Source organism: Podarcis filfolensis (assembly GCF_964270895.1).
Source record: "Podarcis filfolensis genome assembly, chromosome: 13".
In the NCBI taxonomy this organism is placed as follows: Eukaryota; Metazoa; Chordata; class Lepidosauria; order Squamata; family Lacertidae; genus Podarcis; species Podarcis filfolensis.
The window spans coordinates 15,666,224-15,686,909 of NC_139615.1; the positions used below are offsets into that span (position 1 = coordinate 15,666,224).

Below are 20,686 nucleotides of genomic sequence, written 5' to 3' on the forward strand. Positions count from 1 at the left end.
CCAGTGTTCTTTCTGGGAGGCAGCAGGGGGTATAGCCTTCAAGCAGCCCTAAGTCACCTGGCTGGTGGTGCACTGTGTTCCTTCATGCCGGGAGAAGGGAAGCACTGCATCCTGTGTGCAGTTGCTTGGAGTGGGGTTCAGACCATGTGAACTTAATGGGTAGCAGGGTCTTGGGCAGATAATTTTTTCCCCATAACCTCCTTCCTGATCCTTTTTAAAAAAGAAAACCTTAAGGTACCAGGGCTTGACCTTGGACTTTCCATGTGGGAAGCATGTGCTGTACAACTGAGCTAAGGTCACAGGTGGCTTTAAAGCTTTTTCTAGGGAAAGTTGTTCCTAACAACTTAAATTGGTGCAATAAATGGCTCTCTGATCTAACCTGACAATCTGGTTTCTGTTGAGCGGTTGTACTGCCTCAGCTTGGTAGCTTATGGGGCAATTTTCCTTTGAATACTCTGGTTTGGGAATTCGCCGTACTCTTTTTGTCTACACCGCTGGTACTCTTACAGTATTTCCTCTGGTAATAATTAAGGCTGTTGGATCCCTCTTCGTTGCATTTGATTCCGCTTCTGATTCCTCCTCCTTCCTCTCCCCCAAATTGTCATCAGTGGGTAACAAATGCGAGGACCCATCGCGGAAGCAAGTGGAGACAGCCGACGCCCGGCGGTTCAGTGAGCAAATGGGAGTCCGCCTCTTTGAAACCAGCGCCAAGGAAAACCTCAATGTGGAAGAGGTATTGGACCGTGTGTGTGTGTGGAGACGGGAAGAATGAAAACACACAGTACTTATGCAGCAGGGATGGGGAACCAAATTACACCCCTTGCCCATCAGTGAGGTCAACTGATGGGTAGGAGGATAGGGTTTAATCCTGCATTGGTTGTGAACAGGACTGCGTAGCCTAGTCGGCAGGATTTAATTTTCAGTCATCAGTGAATTAAATATCGGAACCTTAAATGGGAAGTGGGCTGGGCCTCTTCCTTATTAAGTTCCTGATCTTGGGGACTTGAAAGAGAAGAGAGGTTTGCAAAAAGCCTTTGCAAGCCTCTTTGCTCCCCTTTCAGCTCCAGAGCTTGTTCCGATCTTGAGCGTGTGGGAGAAGAGGCTTGCAAAAGGGGTTTTGACTGGTGGGTGCCCCTGCTGCATGTCAGTCACGAGGCACAATAATGTGATTGACAGGTAGGTGCGCTCTCAGCCACCCATCCACTTTATCCTGCGAGGTAGATCCTGATAAGGATTTGGCCTGTGGAGCCAAGAATACCCCCCACTCCCTATTAGAGAAATGCCTCTGTGCCTAATGGGTGTGTGTGTGCGCGCGTGTTGTTGGTAGGGAAAGGCAGGCCCATCACTCTGTATTTTTCCTCCGCTACAGATGTTCAATGCCATCACAGCCATGGTGCTCCGGACTAAACAGGAAAATCTGGCACGGCTCCAGCAGCAGAATGAGGTTGTCAAAATCAACAAGCCCAAAAAGAAACCCTCTGTCAAGAAATGCTGCTGAAGGGACAGCCCCTGTGTTCTCCTCTTCCTCCCCGCCCCAAAATCCTGAGAATGACTGACTGGACTGTGGAAGGGCTGGGTGGGTGGGTAAAAATAGCTGCCGTTATGTGTGCATGTGTGGTGGGGGAAGGGGGGGCCTGGAATCCGGGCGGGAGGGCACGGGCGTCTGTGTGAATGAATGCCCACAGCACTGGAATTGCACTCTCCTCCCCACAACCCTTGGAGAGGTTGAGTTGCTGGAATGGAAAAATCTATATACTGGCGCTGAAATCCCTTCTTGCGTTGGGGATAGAGGCGGGGGAACATTGAAGAGCATTAAAAACAAACAATGCTGAAACAAATTGCATAAAGGTGATGAATAGGAGGATGAGGGGCATTCTCTACTTCCAGAAAACAAAAATAACCTCTGCAGTGTTGCCTATAAACTCTCTTCTCATGTATTTTACTTATCGTCTTCCTCTGCCCTCCATTCCCACCCTGTGTTGCCATGGCGCAGTGCAGCTCGAGTATCCATTGTTGGGTCACTGTGATACGTGTGTGTGTGTGTTGCGGGAGAAAGATGTGTATTTCTTTTTAAGGGGGGAGGACAATACAGCTGTAACTGTGACTAATGAGGGATAGGATGAAACGGGGGGAATCCAGTGCCTCAATTCACAATACTTCACCTAGCAATAGTGGGGATTGCCCCAATTTTCTTCTTGGCTTGCGTTTGCTAAGAAATGTGGTCAGAATACTGTCCTGAGGCCTGGGTTAAAATCCAGGATGCAAAACTCTCCTACTTGGGTTTGGAATAGGATTGTTCATCTCTTCCCCATAACCCCTCTCCAGTCTCAGAGCAAATTGTCATGTATATTCATATTCAAAACAAGGTTGGGGTTGGAAAGGTCTCTTTGAAACCTCCCTGCCTTGTATTAGCAATTGGGGTACCATCCTGTCAGCCCAGCCTCCCTCCTGAAACTGAGGAACTAATCAGAAGGTGTGTATATGCCAAACTTGGAATATGAAACATTGTTTGGATCTGGGAGGTGGGTCTCCACCCCACAACTCCAAAATGGTGGGTACAACAGGGCTGAAATTGTATCTGCCCTCCCACCTCTGTCTTTAAATATGGGGACCTTCTGACTGTGCAATACGTCTGCTTCATGAATTATTTTATATACACAAAAATGAATTATGTACATAATTAAAACATCTTGTGTTAACCCACTGCTAATGGCATTAAACCTGTCAAGGAGACACCACTGTTCAATAAAGAAATTTAGATATGAAACCAACTCTTATTCTTTTATTTCTCCAAAATGTGGCTACCCATCCTTTGGTGCCAAGAGGGATTTTTTTTGTCATATTTCCATCTGTTGATACCCTCTGGAATAACATCTTGTTTTCAGCTCTCTGGAAGTAAAAGGTCAAGATGCTGCTCCCGCAAGGAAAGAGAAAATGTTAGTTGATCTTCACACAAACACTTTTTTTTTGTAGGGTGGGGTGGAAGTCAAAATAATCAGCTCTCTGATAAAACGGAGAAGTTCAGAAAGCTCATTTTGAAACTGCTTCTAAAAAGCAATATTAACATTCTAAGTCATAGCACCTTGAGACACCACAGTTGCACTTTTTCCTAAGTACTGGCATCTTTCCTATTGGAAAAGAAAATAGCAATATGCACACACACCAGAAACGACAACACACACATTTTTACATCTAGTAGAGGGGAGAGGATCAGATTATTGCAGTGGGTTGAAAAATGATGGGTGTTCCTATGTTGCTGTAAAAAAAATTGCAATCAAATGTGTTGATGCTGGATAATGATGTCATTTGTTGAAAGTCTGACAGGCCAACCGGAAAAAAAGTTTTGGCTTTCGACCAAGATGGGTGAAAGCTCATATTTCCATTTCCTCTTGTATTGCCGCTGCTTCTTGCTGAGGCTGTGCAGGAGAGCTGAGGGAAGATGGGATAGCCATCAATGTCCGGATACTGTGAAAGCCTGAGTTACTAGGAGGGCTCCAAAGGACCACTTCTGTACAAGGATTCCTGTAAGAATGAGGGAGGATGCTAGTTACTGATGCAAATGATTTTGCTTTCTAGGGTTCCTCTTCCCAAGTCTTATGCTATACTTACAGAGAAAGAAATACCTCTTCAGGCACAAGGCTGGCTCCTCCAACGGGCTCTTGTAGGAAGGATGGATGTGCCAGTATGGGGCAATCTGCCATAATGAATTCCCCATCTACAAGTACATTGTTGTGCTCATCCTCGTCTGAACTAGCTTCTTCACTTGCTCCATCTTGGGACAGCCTGAGAGAGAGAAAATCTCACACAATGAAGCCTTGTTATTCTGCTTCTCTGACTGCACCCCTCACAAAGCAGTGGTCCCCAGTACCTCTGCTGCAGTTCTTTCAGGCGTGCATATGCCTCCTGCCACTTGGGATCTTCATCGTAGAGAGGGAAACCGTTGGAGCTGTAGACATGGTCATTGTCCAGGCTAAGAGAGTTGAAGCGGGCAGCCATCTTGTCTTCTGAGAGGAAGTGTTTGGAACTGGGTTCCCTGTTGGGGCACAGAGAGCAATGGCAAGGAGTCCAGGGTCCAGTGACACCAATCTTGTCCTGTACCAATTCATGCCAAGCTCGCTTTCCCCACTCTGCCCTTCAGCATGGCCCATCATGCACTGCAGCACATTAAGGCAAACAGGACAGCTTTAAAAATTCATTTGGCCTTTTTAGTGTCGGATACAAAAAGCACACACTTACTTAAATGAAAATTGTATGTTCAATAGTTTATTCATTGTTCTCAGAAAACTACAATGGAATATATTTAATCAGCAAAAAAAAAAAAAAAGCTTTTAAGAAAACATGATGCAATTGTAACCTGTATATGGAAGAAGAAAGTGGAATATGAAGATAGAAGTTTCTAGCCCCACTCACTTCATGCACCAGCCATAACTCCTCATCTTATGTCACACTTACTGATCTCTATGCTCCAGATGGCGTTTGAAAGCGAAGGATGTTGACCGGCACCTAAAACAAAAAGCTACAGTTGTACTCGGGACCCAAAGATCTCCCCACGCTAGTTGCTCTTCTCCCACTGGCCCCTCTTTTACCGTAATTATAAAAGCTGTGCTTCTTCCTCTTCGCAGACCCCAAAGTCCATGGGTTTGCAGGGCCCCTCCTTCCTTCCCCACAGCACTGAATTAGGTTTTTTCTCTTCTCCCCACCCACAACCACTCAGGGCCATAGCTGGGGGGGGGGGGTGAGGTGGGGCCCTGCCAGGGGCGAAGGCAAGGAGTGGGCGCAAAATGGGTTAAAAACATGTACATAAATAGGTCTATAAATAAAAGGTTTTAAATATGAGTGTGAATTGAATTGGTTGGGGGGTAGGGTTGGAGGAGAGGCAGAAAGAAGAGCTAATTTGTCCGTGGCTAGGGGGCGCAATCTGGATGGTTCTGCCAGGGGCGCAAGATCACCTAGCTACGGCTCTGTACCCACCCCATATTCTTTAAAGCCCTTTACAGAACCAGAATGCTTGAAGGACTGTATACTTCTATTTATACCTTAAGATATTTAGCCAAGAATCTTCTACAAGTGTACCTGCCATCTGAGACAAGGTATGAGACAGCAGGAGTGAAATACCTCCCCCAGAGAGGCTTGCCTAGTGCCTACTTTGCTGGCAAGTAAATACATTTTAAATGTTTTACACTGCTGAGTTTCACTGTCTTGTTACAGTTATTTTACCTAAATTGTGTGTGAACTGTATTGTAAAGTGCCTTCAGAATGTATAAGGTCCTGTAATCAATTAAGTCACTTCCCTGCAAGTTTATGACTGTAGGCCACTGTCTGCCCTTTTGTCTCTTTCCTCTAGAACTAAGCTGCAAAATTAAAAGCCCAACAAAATGGCTGCATTTTCCTTCCCTGGCATGTTTTTTAAAGCTTCCAGCAGGTGGGTCGCTTTTTTGCCTGTGAATAAATGCCAGAGAGGTGGGCGCTATCAAAATCCACTTTTCTCTCCCTCAACCCATCCTCAAAATGTATCCTTTCCTCTTCACCCAAGCAAAAAGCCTCATTGTAAACATGCTTACCGGGACTGCTGTATTTTATTGAAGTTCACCAAGCCCTGGCTTTGCCTTATCCATGGCATTCTGCGTGCTGTGTGCCGCTGCCTGCCGGAGGGCATGGTGTGGCTCCAACCCCTGCTCCCAGCCAAGAAGGAGCAGCACGTGGATGGGCTGGATGGAATAATTGCTGGTGATTGCTGGCCAGTTGTCTGATCCATCTGTGAGGTAAAACGTAATGGGGGTTAAACTGAGACTCTCCTCTGTAGCACTAATCCTGCCCTGAAACACTGTTAGTGCAAGGGAGCTGTTGAATCACACTAACCTGTGAAAAAGCTGTCTATTTTTAAAAGATTGTTCTGGAGCCTTCAGCCCGATGCAAAGTGGAGCTAGTATATTGATAGAAGTGGGTCATTGTGTGTTAGAAAGGATTTGAGAGAGCATCCTAGGGTTTATACTTCGTTCAGGCAGAACACTGACCAGGCCTGAAGAGCCTTCCCATTACCCTGTATATGACTGAGCATAGCCAATGATCCTCTGAAGCTGTGCACTTTAGGGGGCAATTGATATGAGCAAGGAAGCTGGTCACACGCAATCTTTTTATTAAGTGGGCCCTTTGCGTACTGTTAAATCCTATTTGTTCCTATTTTGTCTGTAAGCCACCTCAAGTCTCCACCGGGGAAAAGGGGTGGTGCATGCATGCATAAAATCCTTTGAAAAGCCACTGCATTGCACCTGTTGTCTTCAGGCGCTTTTCAAGCTGCTCATTTTGAGACATAAGGCTGAGTCCCACATACAAAGCTCCTTCCTGTCTCTTATCAGGTAAGGTCTTAGCAGATGCTGCTTAGGTTTCCAACACCTTAATCAAGCAAAGCGTTTCCATCAGATAGGGGCTGTCTTTATATTGGATAACTCTTGGAAGTTGCAGATAGGTAGCCGTGTTGGTCTGCCATAGTCAAAACAAAAAAAAAAATTTTTTTTCCCTTCCAGTAGCACCTTAAAGACCAACTAAGTTTGTTCTTGGTATGAGCTTTCGTGTGCATGCACACTTCTTCAGATATACTTGGAAGTTGTGCATACATCTAGAACGCAGTGTGTCTGTTCAAAGTAATACCTGATGTAAGGTTACCCCGGATTCATTGAATAAAATCTGGTAACCTTAACCTGATGGTTGTGTAGGTTTCAGCTCTACCATCCTTAAAAGTGTTATGTGTGTTTTTGATTCTGAGGTTGCTAATGTGTTAGTGATAACTCTGCAACTGCCCCTTTTTGTCCTAAAGGCTCATGATATAAAAAGGACAGCAGGTCGCTCTCCCCTGATCTTTAAGGCCACTTCAGGATAAAGGAAGTTTGCCTTGGCCCGACTAGCCCTTAGCTCCGCCTGCCAAGATTTGGGAATCCCAGCAGTCTTTGCGCTCCCAGGCAGCCATTTAAAGGCGCTCCCATGATGCCTTGCTACAGGGCTAACCGAAATAACGGAATCCCAAGATGCTTTGCGCTCGCGGAGCCTTGCCTCAACCTGGTGGGCGTGTCCACACCACAGGAAAGGGCGTGGTTATAGTCAAGGTGGGGCAGGGCGCCCCTTGATTCTCTGATGCACGTGCGGCTGCCGCTGTGCGGTGGAAGGAACGTGACGCCAGTAACGGTCGGTGCAGACAGGCACGCGCGAGGGGGAGGCGGGTTAGAATGCGGGTCTGGAGATAGCGTCTGCGCATGCGCCGTTAATATAGCGGCAGGGGATTAAAAAATATATACTTCTTACCGTTCGGAAGTGTGTTCCTCACGCTGCTCTTCACAACGGCGGCGCTTCTGCAGCAGCCTGGGGAGCCAGCAGAGTGTAAACCAGCGAGCAAATTTCGTTTTCACGTGACGAGCGAGGAGGGGGGAAACCCTCCGATACTCGCGCGAAGTGTGCCGGGAAACGTAGTTCCTTTTTACACTCTCGGTCCATGTTGCTTTGACCGCGGAGCCTCCAAATCCCGTCGTGCCTTGCGCTTTCTTGTCGCTCCGGCTCTTTGTAATCATAGAGACGAGACAAAGTCTCAAGGGCTCGTGCGCGCCCCCTAGTGTCTGACTTTGGCATTGGCCTCGTTAAATGAAGGATAAAGGAAAGCGCGTCCTTCTGCACGGAATGAATGGAGCGCGGACGCGTCTGGCTCCCATTGACCGGGGCGGGTTTGCATGAGCAATTTAACATTGTGGTCGTTTGCGTGCTTACTCAGAAGTAAGTCCCACTGTGTTCAATGGGCTTACTCCTCGGACAGTGTGCATAGAGTGTGCGCTTTGCCTGGACCAACGTTTGCTGCAATGCGGCTCCTCTTTTTGCTCCGCGCTCAGCATTATCAAGTGATTTTTTATTTTATTTTAAAGGGAACTCTGCATTTCTGTTAAGCTGTTTTTCTTATAAAATCAAACTCAAGGTAGCTTGATAGAGAAAAACATATAAGCATCGCAGCAAAATTAAAATGCAAAACCAAGGCAGCTTACCATCAAAATATAAATCGTGACCAAATTAAACAAGCAGTAGCAAAACAAAAGCGTTATGTTACCCACGGGGCATTTTAAAAACTCACATTAGATGCAGTGTTTACATCTCCTTTTGTCGAGGGAGCCAGATGATTTGCAGCGTGTATTGTGGGGTTAGGGAACTGGTGGCCCTGCTGATATTTCTGGAATACAACTCCCATCAGCCCGATCATTGGCCATACTCACTGGAGCTGATGGGAGCTGGAATTCCCCCCCCCCCATCTGGTGGGCCACAGGTTCCCTACTCCTGATGTACCCTATTTTGCCTTGCTGGAAACACCACATGCTTTGGGATCATTTGTCGCACCCCTGTGTGAGGCTCATTGGACATGGGGAGCATGTAACATGGCAGCCTGTTCTGTGGTTCCATGTACTGCACTGGGATGCTGGTGAGACCAGTGTGTCATACTGGGGAGATCTTACTCACATCTTACCTATTGACATCCAAGGCCAGGCTGCCTAGACCTACACTTTGGTATATTGCAGGAATTAGCAGAATTGGGCTTTACAAAAAATTGAGCTTGGTCAAGCTCCGCAGCAGGTACATCATAGGTGGGACTTTGTTTTGCCAAGGACGGAATCTGCTTATACTGTAGTGCAATCAATGCTTGGGGTGGGACATGCCTGGGCAAATAAAACAGTATTTCTTAGGAAAGCAAGAACCAGCATCCATCCAGGCAGCACTTCCTGCCTTGACTTCTCCTACTTGTTCCTCTTGCCAGATGGATATTCAGCGATCCTTGGAACTCTTGCACATGACTGTCTACTCCCAGAGCGTCTCACCATGTGGCAAGTACTTGGCAGCCGGGAACAACTATGGAGAGATTGCCATCTTCAGGTAATCTGGCGCCTCTTAACAAAGACTGTCCTCTATTGGGAGAGGGAGGAATTATCTCTGCGTTTTCTCACACCTCACACATTCTTCCTCTCCAGCCTTTCTGCAGCACTGAGTTCAGAAGCTAAGGAGGAGAGCAAGAAGCCAGTGGTGTCCTTTGTAGGTAGGTGAAAAACACAGCCTCTACTGGAATTGTTTTTAAGATGCTTTTATTGTTATGTTGTCTGTTGTTGCTGTCCTGGGCTCCTTCAGGAAGGCTAACAGGATATGAACAAATAACAACAACTGCAAGGAGTCCAGGAACTCCCAAGATGCATTGAGCATTCATTCCCATGCCAACCTTGCCCCAAAGGCCCCCTTGAATCTGGCCATGGACTTGCAAGTCCTCTGCAAATGAGATGGAAATAAAATGCATTCCTGGCAAAGTTAAACTCCGGAATTTCAGGGTGGCAAGCAGGGGGTTTCCCAGAATTCACTTCACCACTGCCATGCCAAAATCCATCCATTTCAGATGCTTCTTCTTCCCACAGCTCACGAAGGTCCCGTCTATGCCCTGGTTTCCACAGACCGACAGCTGCTCAGTGCTGGCAATGGGGAAGTCAAGGCCTGGAATTGGAGTGAGATTGTGAAGAAGGTAAGCGTGGTTGGCTCATCAGTTCCCCTCCCATGTTTCTCCCGACTTCCTTTTGACTGTGTTCCTCTTAACCTTCTTCTGCCTTTTGCCACAGGGTTGCAAAGAAGCCTGGAGCAGGAGGCCGCCTTATGGGTATAACTTTGATTTCCCCCTTTCACCATTGCCATCTTTTCTTCCTCTTTATGCATGTACAGATGGCAAAAAATCTCTCTTTTCTTTTCTGCTCAGGAGCAGCTTGGAGGTGCCAGAAATCAACAGCCTTCAGCTGAACCTCAAGGTACAGGCGCAGCACAATATGGGGAGGGTTCAGCATGGTTCACTCCTCTGCCTCAGCCTCATTCTTGCCATTTCTCCCCCTTCCTCCTTCAGGATAATAGTCTTCTAATGGCTGGGGGAGACTGTTCCATTCACATGATGGATCTGGAATCTGGTGCCTTCACGGTGAGTCCTGCTTCTAGCATCATGGGGCTGATGAAATGAGGGGAGAGAGGAGTTTTATTTAAGGCAACTCTTTCTCATCTCCTACAGGGGCTTCTCCTCATTAGAGTATCCCCAAATTGTTATTGGGGATACTAAATAGGTCCATAAAGAGCAACACCCTAGTAGTCCCGGGCCCTAAGGAAGTTAAATTAGCTTCAACCAGAGCCAGGGCCTTTTCAACACTGGCTCCTTCCTGGTGGAACACTCTGTCTCATGAGACCAGGGCCCTGCAGGGTCTGATTTCTTTCCTCAGGGCCTGTAAGACAGAGTTGTTCCGCCTGGCCTTTGGCTTGGAATAAGCCTGATCCCCTCCCCCTCTTTCTTTTTTCTTTTTCCTTTCTCCTCCTGTGATGAGGCTGCATTTTAATATCTTAATGTTTCAATATTTTAATGTTGTATTTTAATCTTGTTTTTAAGTTGTATTCATTCAACTTGTTTTTATTATTGCTTGTTAGCCGCCCTGAGCCTGGCCTTGGCTGGGGAGGGCGGGGTATAAATAAAAATTATTATTATTATTATTATTATTATTATTATTATTATTATTATTTATTATAAACTGGAAATAAATCCTCTTAATTGGTCAAGTTCTCCATTTCGTCAGTCAGTTTCCAGACTCCAAGGCTTTTTCCTGTGCCTATGGTTACTGAAAACTTAATAAAAATAGCTTTTCAGGATTCTGTGTTGTTCTGCAACAGCAATAGAGTATCATAATTTCTCAATTATTCTGTAGCGTATCTCTGCAACCTCCAGAAAGTGTCCTACCTCCATCCATTGCAAGTCATACTCTGTTTCGTCTCTCTCTGTCACAGCATGAATATCAAGGCCACACCGATTATATCCACTGCCTGGCCCTTCGAGACCAGCTCAGAGAGTGCCTGTCAGGGAGTGAGGACGGCACCGTGCGCCTTTGGGGTGAGGATCTGCAGCCCCCTTGCCGCCTGCTGTTTCTCTTCCTTCTGTACCTCCTTCAGACTCCAGATACCTGCATTTGTTTCTCTGAGAGATCATCTCCCCATATAATCCCCGCCCCGTGCTTTAAAATCAGTTGGGCAGATCCTGCTGGATGTCCCATCTCCGAAGGAAGCCAAATCTGAACCCTGTCAGGGTAGGGCCTTCTCAGTGGTGGTGACCCTGCAATCCTGAAACAGGCTCCTTGATTCAAATATGACTCGGGCAACATCCACACCATACATTTAAAGCGCTATGATACCTCTAACAGATATAAGAAACCCTGTGAACTGTAGTTGGTCAACAGTGCAGAAAACTGTAGCTATGTGAAGTCAGCACTCTGAGCAAACCACAGTTCACAGGATTCTCCGTGACTGTTAAAAGTGGTATCATCCTGCTTTAAATGTATGCTGTGGATGTAACCCATCTTTGGGTATCAATCTGTGCCTTTTAAACTTCTGTTCTCTGTTATATGGCTAATGGTCGTAAGGTTTGTTTTAACTCTTCTTGGATTATATCTTAGATTCTATATTTGTTTGCTCTTAGCAGTTTCTTGAAAAGCAGGGCAGATGTCACTTATTTAAAGCTGATTCAGAGAATATCTTCAGAATGTTTTGGGATGAGCCAATGCCACAGGGATCCCACTGCTCCATTTTCTTCCAATCTCTTTAGATGATCAGTTGCTGACACCCTCTTTGGCTTGTGTTCTGGGACTGGGATGGTGTATATGCAACATAGGAAGCGGCCTATACTGAGGCCTGTGGTCCATCTAGCAACATGTTGTCTATGGTTAATGGCAGTGGCTCTGTGGGGTTTCAGGTTGGGTCCCTCCCATCCCTTACTGGAGATACTGAGGATTGAACCTGGGTCTTTCTGAATGCAAACAGATGTTCTGCCACTGAGCTACAGTTGATTGACAAACCATAGGCTTTATTTCTCTCCCTCTCTTCCCCGCCCCTCTCTCTGCAGATTTACGTACTGGAGGTCAAGTTCAATCAATTGAAGTACATAAATATGAGGTAATATAATCATCATCATCAACATGTTTATTTTTAATGTAAGAAGGCATTAAACAAAAATCATAAAGGAAAACAAACAATAAAAGATTAGTCAGTTATAATAAAGCAAAATTAAGTATAGGACTGGATATTTTCCTGAGGTTTGTCATTCCAAAACATTATAAACAAACTGTTGTTCCATAGATTAGGTTGACTGTTGTTATTTATGCATTCTCCTGTAATATGTCAGTTTAGATAATGGAGCTATTATATTCCATGTTTTATGAAACCACTCAGATAAATAGTGGTCTAATTGACCACTATACTGATGTTAGCAGCAATGAGAAAGATTAAAAGCCCATTTCCAAATCACCATCCAGGATTAAACCCTTTTAGATAACCTTATGAGGTATTGCAGTTTTATCCTATTTCCCTCTGCCCCAGGGAACACCGTGCCTTCCTATCCCTCCCCAGTCTTCCATTCTCCATCTATCCAGAAATTTTAAAAATAATTTACAAAGTAGAGAAAAATATGCAAACTAATCTGCTGTTATTATCAAAGTGTTTGCAACACCTCAAAACAACAACCCCTAATAATAACTAGGAACCTATATTAACAGAAGACAACCTCACACTTGCAATCTCATATTTTATCAAAGAGAAACCTTTGAGGAAATGGAGCCCTTATTTCCGATAACCAGCTTCACCACTTAACCATTGCTTCCTTCAGCCACCTTCCCCTAATGTTCCCCTCAACTCCCTTAGGAATGCAACAGGCCGCAGAACGGGAAGTGGATCCGTTGCCTGGCAACCGAGTCCGACTGGATGGTGAGTTCATTGACTCTTGGCTGCAGAAAGAGAACAGCTTTAATATCCCAAGATGTATTAAGCTGGGGTGCAGCGGTCTGGGAGGGAAGGAGGTTGTTGTTCACTGAGCCTTGCTGTTCTCGGATGTCGCATGGGACGTCCAGAGACGTTGGCTTTCCCTTTCTTTGGAGCTCCCTGTTCTGCTTATATTTTCTGAAACTGGCGTTGGAAGCAAGGGGGGCTGCTGACATTTGCAACGGACAAGTGTTTGGTGCACCGGGTGAGCAAAAGAGCTCTTGCAGAGAGCTTTTGTCATTGGCAGGTTGTGGGTTCCCTAAGGCAGCTGTCTTCCACTTTTTCAGATCTGGGACGCCCCTTTAACGTGAATTTGAGGGACCCGTTTCTTAATGCTTCCCTTAGGTTTGCATGGTGGCTGCATCCTGCTGTTGTGACTCACCTTAGACCAAGCCCTGGCCCTAGTTTGGAGGGCCCTGACTTGCCGGTTTAAGATCCCTCTCCTCAGGTGTCCACTCCTTTTCCTGTTTCTCCTTCCACAGGTGTGTGGTGGAGGCCCAGCGCTCACTCTGTGGCACCTGCGGTCCGTCACACCTACCACGATATTCCCCGTGCCCCAGTGTCAGCAACAAGTCATGTTCTACCAGGACTTGGTGAGTCATTCCCCCTGGGGGTTGGGGGCCACATAGCCTCCCATCTCGCTGGCTTCTTCATTCCCTTGATTCCTGCATTTCTTCCCCTTGCTCCTTTGTTGTTATTCCTTCACCCAACCAGTCTTATTTCCCCTTCTTTTGCTCTTCCCTTTTGCACTAAATTTTTTGTTCTTCATAAAAATGGTTTCATTGCCCTTTCGCTCAACACCCTCTTTCCCCGCCCTGATGATCTGTCTTCCGCAGATTCTTTCGGCTGGCTACAGCCCCACCATTAACCATTTACAGATCAGTGGGGAAGTGAAGGCTCAAATCCCTTGCATCCCACGTTGCATCCACTCTCTTTCCATCAACGAACACTCGCCAGAGCACAAGGTAAGCTCCTGGGAGGCAGGAGGGCCTGTGTGGCCTTCAAAGAGAGGCAGCTGGAATTCTGCTTGGAAGGGGCAGGCCTTAGCTTTGGTAGGTAGGACTGTGGGCGTGGGGGAGGGGGCTGAAATAAGAATGTGCCAAGCTTCCAAGGAGCAAGGCGGGCTTGGTGAATGAGAGGCGGGTTGTCACTTGGGGGTTGGACGTAGTGAAGTAGTGAATTTGGGCTTTGGTTTGTAGAAACCCAGAGGTCTGGACTGCCAAATGGTGAGTTTGTGGGACCCTCGCCCCCGGTAAATTAAAGCAACTATATCCCTATAAAGTGGAAATCTCTCAAGGCAGCTGACAAACCAAATTTAAAACACAGCTAAGAGTAAACGGCAAATTATCTTGGGAAAAGTATGTTAAAAAACAAACCCCAAAACCTGAAGCGATATCCGTGGCACAGAAACCAAAACCGCACTGGAGAACCAGACAGTAATAAGGGGGTGGGCCGTAGGCCCATTGAACCTAAGAGGTTGAACAGAGGTGTTGAAATAGCAACAGAAAGGGAGCCATATGTGCTCCATAAGAGAGGGAGTTCTCCACAACCCAGAAGGCCCTGCCCAGCATACTTGCCAGTTCTGCGTTCCTCGACCTCCATCAGAGATCTTACTGGGGGTAGGCAGGGGCATGTGGGAGAAGATGGTATTTTACTAGGACTGGGAACCTTTTGCAATCCAGGGGTCCCTTCTAAGCAACATTCGGAGGGTCATATGCAGAGGGGCAGGACTAGAGACAAAAAGTTGGGGTGGGGGGTAAGGAATGTAAGCCTTACCTTAGTACCCTAGGCTAGTTCCTACACGCACTCACACTCCCCTCCAGGCAAACAAGAGGCATTGCCAGAGCTCCCAGCCAGGCAATAAAATAAAATAAATCACTCAGGGAAGGGTGCAAAGCAGGACCACCGAGGGCCTGGCCTGGGAAGAAGGTGTGTGGCTGGAGAAGGAATGTGGCCTGGGGAGAATCCCAAGGATCAGAGACCTGGAGGACTGGATGTGGTCCCTGGCCCTGAGGTTCCCCAGCCCTGGGCTTGAGTACTTGCTGTTTTCTGCCGGGCAGAACAATGGTTTTGTTTCCGTGGCTGGTGATGGTGGGGAGCAAAGCAAGAGAGAGGGGGTGGGCAAGGTTAGAAGCAGAGCGGGTGGGGCAGCGGGTGGGCCTTCCGCTGCCCCATACCTGATAAACCTCTTCCCTCTCATCTTCCCTTTCTCTTCGCCATCAGGTGCTGACAGCTGCCGGAAGCAGCCACCGCATCGACGTCTTCACCAACTTTGGTTACCGGGCCTTTTCCCTCACCTTCTCTTAAGGCTCGGCTGATTCCGTTTCCATAAACTGGTGCTGTTCAAGGAGTGCCTGGGCAGGACAGGCAGCCCCAGTTGACAGGCTGCTACGTTCAGGGATGAGTGAGCCACAGCTAGCTGGACTGTCAGTTGGGAAAAGGAGGCTCTTCACTAAGGAAAAAGAAACCCCTGGACCTGCTTGGGCATGAACTTCATGGGTTTTAAAGTTGTGGTAAAAAAATGAAAGGAATTGGGAACTGTGTTTATTGTTAACTAGCAACCCCCAATTCCACAGTCAGGATAAACCTTACATCACAGGCAGGCAAGAAGCTGTCAAATCTATTTCGAGTTAAATGCATTAAAACAATTTTTTTTAGACTGAAATATGGATGCCCTCGGAATGTTTGTTGCTATGTCTTTGTCCTATCCTTCATTTGAGGAAGCATACGGAGTTCCCTTCTTGTTTCTCAAACATCTTGTGTAAGGTAGGTGAATCCGAGAGGTGATGGCTGACACAATGTTCAGCTTTGTGGCAGAACTTGAACTTGGGTCTCTCCAGTCCAGCACTCGAGCCTGAGTGACAGGGATAATTTAAGGGCCCTCCAGTCAGATGGACTACAGCTCCCATCATCCCTGACCATTGGCAGTGCTGGCCTGGAGTGCTGGAAGTTTTAGTCCCAAAGCATATTGAAGGCTATAGGTTCGTCATCCTGGCAAGCCATCACACTGCAGTGACTCATATGGAGCTGATGGGAGCAGGTGGGCAAAAATGTCAAGGAGTGGTTCAGATGTCCTCCTTGTTTGACACCCTTCTGTGATCTTTCGTCTGACTTTGCCCAAATGCTATTCAGTTTTTTACCTCTGTGGTCATGAGGTCTGGAATCTGGAATTGTGGGAAAGCTATGGCAGAATGGCCAGCTCCATGCCGCGTGGAACAACGCTTTTCTGGATTTCTAGTCCTTCACACAGGACTCGGCCTTTACGCTTCGGATATTTCCACCTCCTCATACATATGCTCATCCTGCATCCTCTTCAGCTCCTTCAGATCTTCCTGGTGACTTTCTTTAAACTCCCGGAGAGCTGCCATCTTCTCCTCAAACTCTCCACTGGCACAGTGGTCCTGCCGTTCAGGATCCGGCAGAAGGTATCCCACGGGGTCAGCCAGCATCGCTTCGACCTCACGGCACAGGACCTCCAAGGCCAAGGGGCCATAGGTGGAGCTGCTGGATTTGTAGCGCCTGCTGAAGAGGTTGACGGACTGCAGGAAGTAGTGCGGGAGGTTTCTCTTGGCGAGGGTGTGGCATAGGAGCCTCAGGAGGGCTTCCAGGGAGGAGAGTAGAGTCTCCCACTGTTCCTTCTGTGGGTAGATTTCACAGCACCACAGCAAAATGGTCTGCAAAAGGAAGAGAGAAGGGAAATGTTAGGTCTTTGTGGCTCTTAGAAGTTCAACAGCACGGGCAGTTCTGGTGTGCTTCAGGAGGTTGGGAAAAAGGAATGTGGAGGGCATCATATTGCTGACTCCTTGGCTACGTTTTCCTCCATTTTGACTAGAAGCAAATATAAGGGCCTTGATATCAGGTTCCAAGTGTGTGAAAGAGGCCCCTGAGGGGATGGTAAACACTGGCCTGGTGATAGATAACACTGCTTGCATTTTGGTTATTTTACCTCACCAGTCGGTGCAGCATTTAATTAGGAGGTTCACCTTGAGATGGTAGGAAGTCAAGATTTTGCCGTACTCTGGCGTCCATTTTGTCACGTTGACAAACTTAAGCAGTCTCAAAGCTGCTGCCCTCTGCCCGCCATCAGCGTCAACGTCCTCAAGAATCACAGTCTCAGCATGGCTGAAAGAGAGCCTGGGCCCAGAGAGAGATCGGCTCCATTAGAACACAGTGTTTATGGAAAAGCAAACAGTTCCTTAGTTGGATGAACTCTTAATAGCCCTCTTAGCTCCTATTGTTACTGCAGGAGACAGAAATAAGATGGTATTAAAAAGAAAGGTTTATATTAAAAAGAAAGGATTGATATTTCAGTGGAAGCTTAACATATCTTGCCTTAAGATAAAAGGCCTTTTGCGGGGGGAAACCCCTTTTCTGAATTCATGCCAAGCTCTGCTTTCCCACCAGAGGGTAATTATTCCTTTGCTCCTTCTCGGCTGCTAAGTTTGTTTACTTTTTTTTACCTCCAAAATCCTCCCTTGGATATCAGCTCTGGTCCAACTTCCTGAACGATGGCTGCTTTCCGGAGAAAGCTTTTCTTTTCGTTGGCCAGGTCCCCATCCCACCAGTCGGAAAGGTGGGCCAGGTCTTCTCTCAGCCACTGGTTGGAGAGCTTGAAGGCTCCCTGGATGGCAGGGACCAGCTTCACTGGGACAGTTTCCGTCCCCTCAAGGAAAACCAATTGGATGGCAGGACTCTCCAAATTCAGGGCCTCCAGTGTGATGTTCTCTGCATAGGGCACAGACAAAGCATGACTGCCCCCAGGAATCAAGGGGAAGGAACAATAAAGTTACTACATTTTTCAATTCTTCAATGCCTTTCTTGAGGGTTGTGGGAATACCTACAGCAGTGTGCAGCCTATAAATCTTAATGGTAAATCAGTCATGGCATTACAACAGCAATAGAAACACAAGCAAACATAAATAATAGCAAGGCATTCCTGTTACTCTCCCAAGAATCTAAAAGGCTATGTGATCAGAAATATTTTTATTTAAGTATAAATTCTGTACCTTATACAGAAGGATAGGTGGCAGATCTGCGATCTGGTTACCTGCCTCCACTCCAGAAGAGGTCATATTCTGTCCACAGAGCTCTTGCAACGGAATTTTAAAATATATTCATATCTGACCGGTTAATTATTGAAGGAAGGTGTTGGCAAGGACAGAACTCACTCTGATGTTTTTACATTTGAGGGAATCGGCAGTAAACATACGTCTCAAAAATAGACTCACGTCTCATCCAGTTGTCTATCTTGGGTACACGGGAACGGAAGAGTTTTTGCCGGAAAACAGGATCTAATGGTCAAGGGGGAAATTCAAGGAATGCTGCTAAGTTCAGTTATATATTTGGAAATAAACAACCGTAGGCCAAATCCAGCCCCCCTTGCAAATGGCTTCTCCCAATGGGAAAATAATTTCTACATGTTTTTGGACTTACCATTTTGCCGGGGATGGGTGCACTCTGGGAAGGCAGGAAAGAAAAGTTCGAGAAAATAAGTTAATGGAGAATTGAGAATGGCCTGACATTCAGGCTCCCAAACCCCTACTCAATCATTGTTTCCTAAAAAGGATTGTTCTGCTTTTAATTACATGACAAGTGGAAATTCATTATAACAGGTGCAGCTTATCTCAGCGTGGTGATATGATATTAAGCCTGTTGCATAAATATAGGGTACGTGTTCAGAACAAAGGCGGCAACCTGAATTTCTTTAGGATGGCTGCCAGGTCTCCTTAGAGGAAAAGCACCTGTAAGTCTAGGTATCTGAGGAATCGGATTATGAGGTTTACAGAATAGCATGCTATAACGGGGGGAGGGTGTGTGTGTGTGTGTGTGTGTGTGTGTGTGTGTGTGTGACTAACTAACTAACTACAGGTTTGGGAGTTCAATTTGCCCCTCTCTCAAGCAACCCTCGGACCAAAGGAAATGTTAGCACACCACCTGCGCTGACATGGCTGTACCTGGGTCCAAAGCGATTTCCATATATCGGTGAAAGTCCTCCAAGATTTGGACAGGGTCCAGGTGGTGGTGGCTGAGGCTCTCCTAGACAAAGAGAAAACAAAGCGGGTCACTGGATTTTGCATCCTCTTGGGTTGGAAAAAGGTAACCCCAGATCCACCGGGAGGATAAGGTGTGGATTTAGCGGGTCTTAGCTGAGCTGGGGGCTACACCAGTGTAAAACCCACACTCCCTGGCTGTGCTAACGCCAGCATAAAGCACAACCTCAGACTACAGCAGCCTAACTTAAGCTGGTATCATTTAAGACAGTCGAAATTTTACCAGCTTCCCATAGCTTGGATTGTTCTGCCCGTCTCTAGGTGGTTTCACAGTATAACAGGTACAATACAAATAAATGAAGTTAAACAATGAAATCAGAAATCTGACTTAAAATGTGCGCTGAACATTCAGGTCTCAGAAGTTCCACCAAGTTAATGATACCTGCATGATAGTAGTTCTAGTTTATTTTGATATTCAGGAGGATTTTACTTAATTGTTTTGTACCACTTCAAAATGCTTATTTTTAGTTCACTTTTTTTTGTACTTATGTGTGATACTTTTATAATGTCCTAAACTGCTTTAAAGACTTTTTTGAAGTAGAAGTAGTATATAAACTACTTAATCATCATCATCAAAATAACCATGGTGATGATGCCACTCTGTTGAAATCTACCTTGCACTCATCTAAGAAATCCAGGTCTTCCTCGTCGTCCTCATCCGCCAGGCGCTCCGCTTGCCGGTGACAGTGGACTTCCACGTACAGCTCCCCGAAAGCCTCGAGGTCCACAAGGACTTTGGTGCCCCAGCGAAACACGGGCAGCCCTTGCTCGCAGAATATGTAGGTGGGCAGCTTCCTTTCATAGCTGCCAGGCTCCTTGGCGATGCCCCCACTTGCGAGCGCCAGCTTGGGGTTATACCTCGCGGGGATGAGGAAGTCGAAACCGTTGGAACTCCCCTCCACTTGAAGGTGCAGCCCTTCCCTGTGGCTGCCGACCGGGATGGGGTCGTTGGGGTAGAGCCCGGTGCTGGATTCATAGGCCCATTTCACCATCTTCTCCACCGTGCTTTTTACCACGAAGAAATTCTTCCCGACCCTCCAGCCTTTGTCCCCGGACAGGAAGACCCTGTCGGCGTAGAACTGCTGCAGGATCCCCTCTCGCTGGTCGGGAGGATCCCCCTCCCCGCTCATTGCCATGGTGGATCCCTCTGAAATCCTCCTCCTGCTGCTGTTGTATCGTCTGCCTCCCCTCCCTTCTCAGCTTTCACTTTCCCTTCCTGCCGAGGCCTGTTCATCCAGAGACTTTTGCTCCTGACTGTGTCAGAGATGGGAAGGGGGTGGGACGCAAAAAGCAGCTTTTAAACTTTCCTGCAAAGTGAAAGTGAACAGAGATCTCCCCTCCTCCTCCTCCTCTTCCCCTGATAAACATTTTATGCAGATATGATTAGCCGAGCCAAGCCATAAACTGTGCTGGGCGCTCCCACTCATTTTCCTTCCTGGGAGGGGAAATGTCAAGCGGGAAGAGTTAGAAGCCACACCAAAATTTCCTGGCTGGAAACGATTCTCTAACATAGGAACCAGGCATCACGCCAGTGGATTTTCCCATTTTGCTGCCTGAGGTGACAGATTAGTTGATTTTTTCCCTTTTCCCCCTCCCTGGCCCATTCCAGACTGGCAAGGGGACAGCATGCCTGAGGGCAGCAGGCTCAGCTTAGGGGGCAGAGGGCAGGTTGTGTGGCACACAACAGCTCCATCATCATTCTGCCCCCCCATCACCCACTGACGGCCTTCTGGTGGTTCCCTCATGGCAAGATGTGAAGTTGCAGGGAACCAGGCAGAGTTGCTCCTGCCCTGTGGGAC

General features: G+C 47.0%; 4 protein-coding genes across 6 annotated transcripts in view; 2 read left to right on the top strand and 2 right to left on the bottom strand.

The window, feature by feature from the left end:
* The window catches only part of LOC310747266 (ras-related protein Rab-35-like), a 14,893-nt gene extending 12,126 nt beyond the window's left edge, over positions 1-2,767 (top strand). Inside the window, exons 5-6 of the mRNA XM_083581620.1 lie at positions 609-733; positions 1,370-2,767. Of these exons, the coding sequence (XP_083437746.1) occupies positions 609-733; positions 1,370-1,498 (254 nt within the window). The 3' untranslated portion in view covers positions 1,499-2,767. The remainder of the gene's footprint in view (positions 1-608; positions 734-1,369) is intronic.
* On the bottom strand, positions 2,761-7,437 carry HCFC1R1 (host cell factor C1 regulator 1). Of its 2 annotated transcripts, XM_083581614.1 has the most exons (7): positions 6,598-7,091; positions 5,860-6,448; positions 5,562-5,755; positions 4,453-4,503; positions 3,869-4,033; positions 3,610-3,783; positions 2,761-3,522 (listed from the first exon to the last, which is right to left on the bottom strand). In XM_083581614.1, the coding sequence occupies exons 3-7, from the start codon at positions 5,753-5,755 to the stop codon at positions 3,372-3,374; spliced, it is 735 nt and encodes a 244-aa protein (XP_083437740.1). In that variant the 5' UTR covers positions 5,860-6,448; positions 6,598-7,091; the 3' UTR covers positions 2,761-3,371. The 2 variants fall into 2 exon arrangements, with proteins under 2 accessions (XP_083437740.1, XP_083437741.1); XM_083581615.1 differs by lacking the exons at positions 5,860-6,448; positions 6,598-7,091 and adding an exon at positions 7,297-7,437.
* THOC6 (THO complex subunit 6) lies at positions 7,044-15,502 on the top strand. Of its 2 annotated transcripts, none has more exons than XM_083581608.1 (13): positions 7,044-7,179; positions 8,783-8,898; positions 8,994-9,058; positions 9,426-9,529; positions 9,624-9,661; positions 9,758-9,806; positions 9,899-9,970; positions 10,819-10,921; positions 11,927-11,976; positions 12,721-12,783; positions 13,320-13,430; positions 13,674-13,802; positions 15,061-15,502. In XM_083581608.1, exons 1-13 carry the CDS (start codon positions 7,129-7,131, stop codon positions 15,142-15,144), a joined length of 1,035 nt encoding a protein of 344 aa, XP_083437734.1. In that variant the 5' UTR covers positions 7,044-7,128; the 3' UTR covers positions 15,145-15,502. The 2 variants fall into 2 exon arrangements, with proteins under 2 accessions (XP_083437734.1, XP_083437735.1); XM_083581609.1 differs by lacking the exon at positions 7,044-7,179 and adding an exon at positions 7,615-7,758.
* LOC310747256 (uncharacterized protein) lies at positions 15,365-20,208 on the bottom strand. The gene is made up of 7 exons (XM_083581605.1): positions 19,502-20,208; positions 18,792-18,873; positions 18,271-18,294; positions 18,066-18,128; positions 17,298-17,562; positions 16,821-16,971; positions 15,365-16,511 (listed from the first exon to the last, which is right to left on the bottom strand). Exons 1-7 carry the CDS (start codon positions 20,021-20,023, stop codon positions 16,098-16,100), a joined length of 1,521 nt encoding a protein of 506 aa, XP_083437731.1. The 5' UTR covers positions 20,024-20,208; the 3' UTR covers positions 15,365-16,097.
* Between the last annotated feature and the right edge of the window lie 478 nt (positions 20,209-20,686).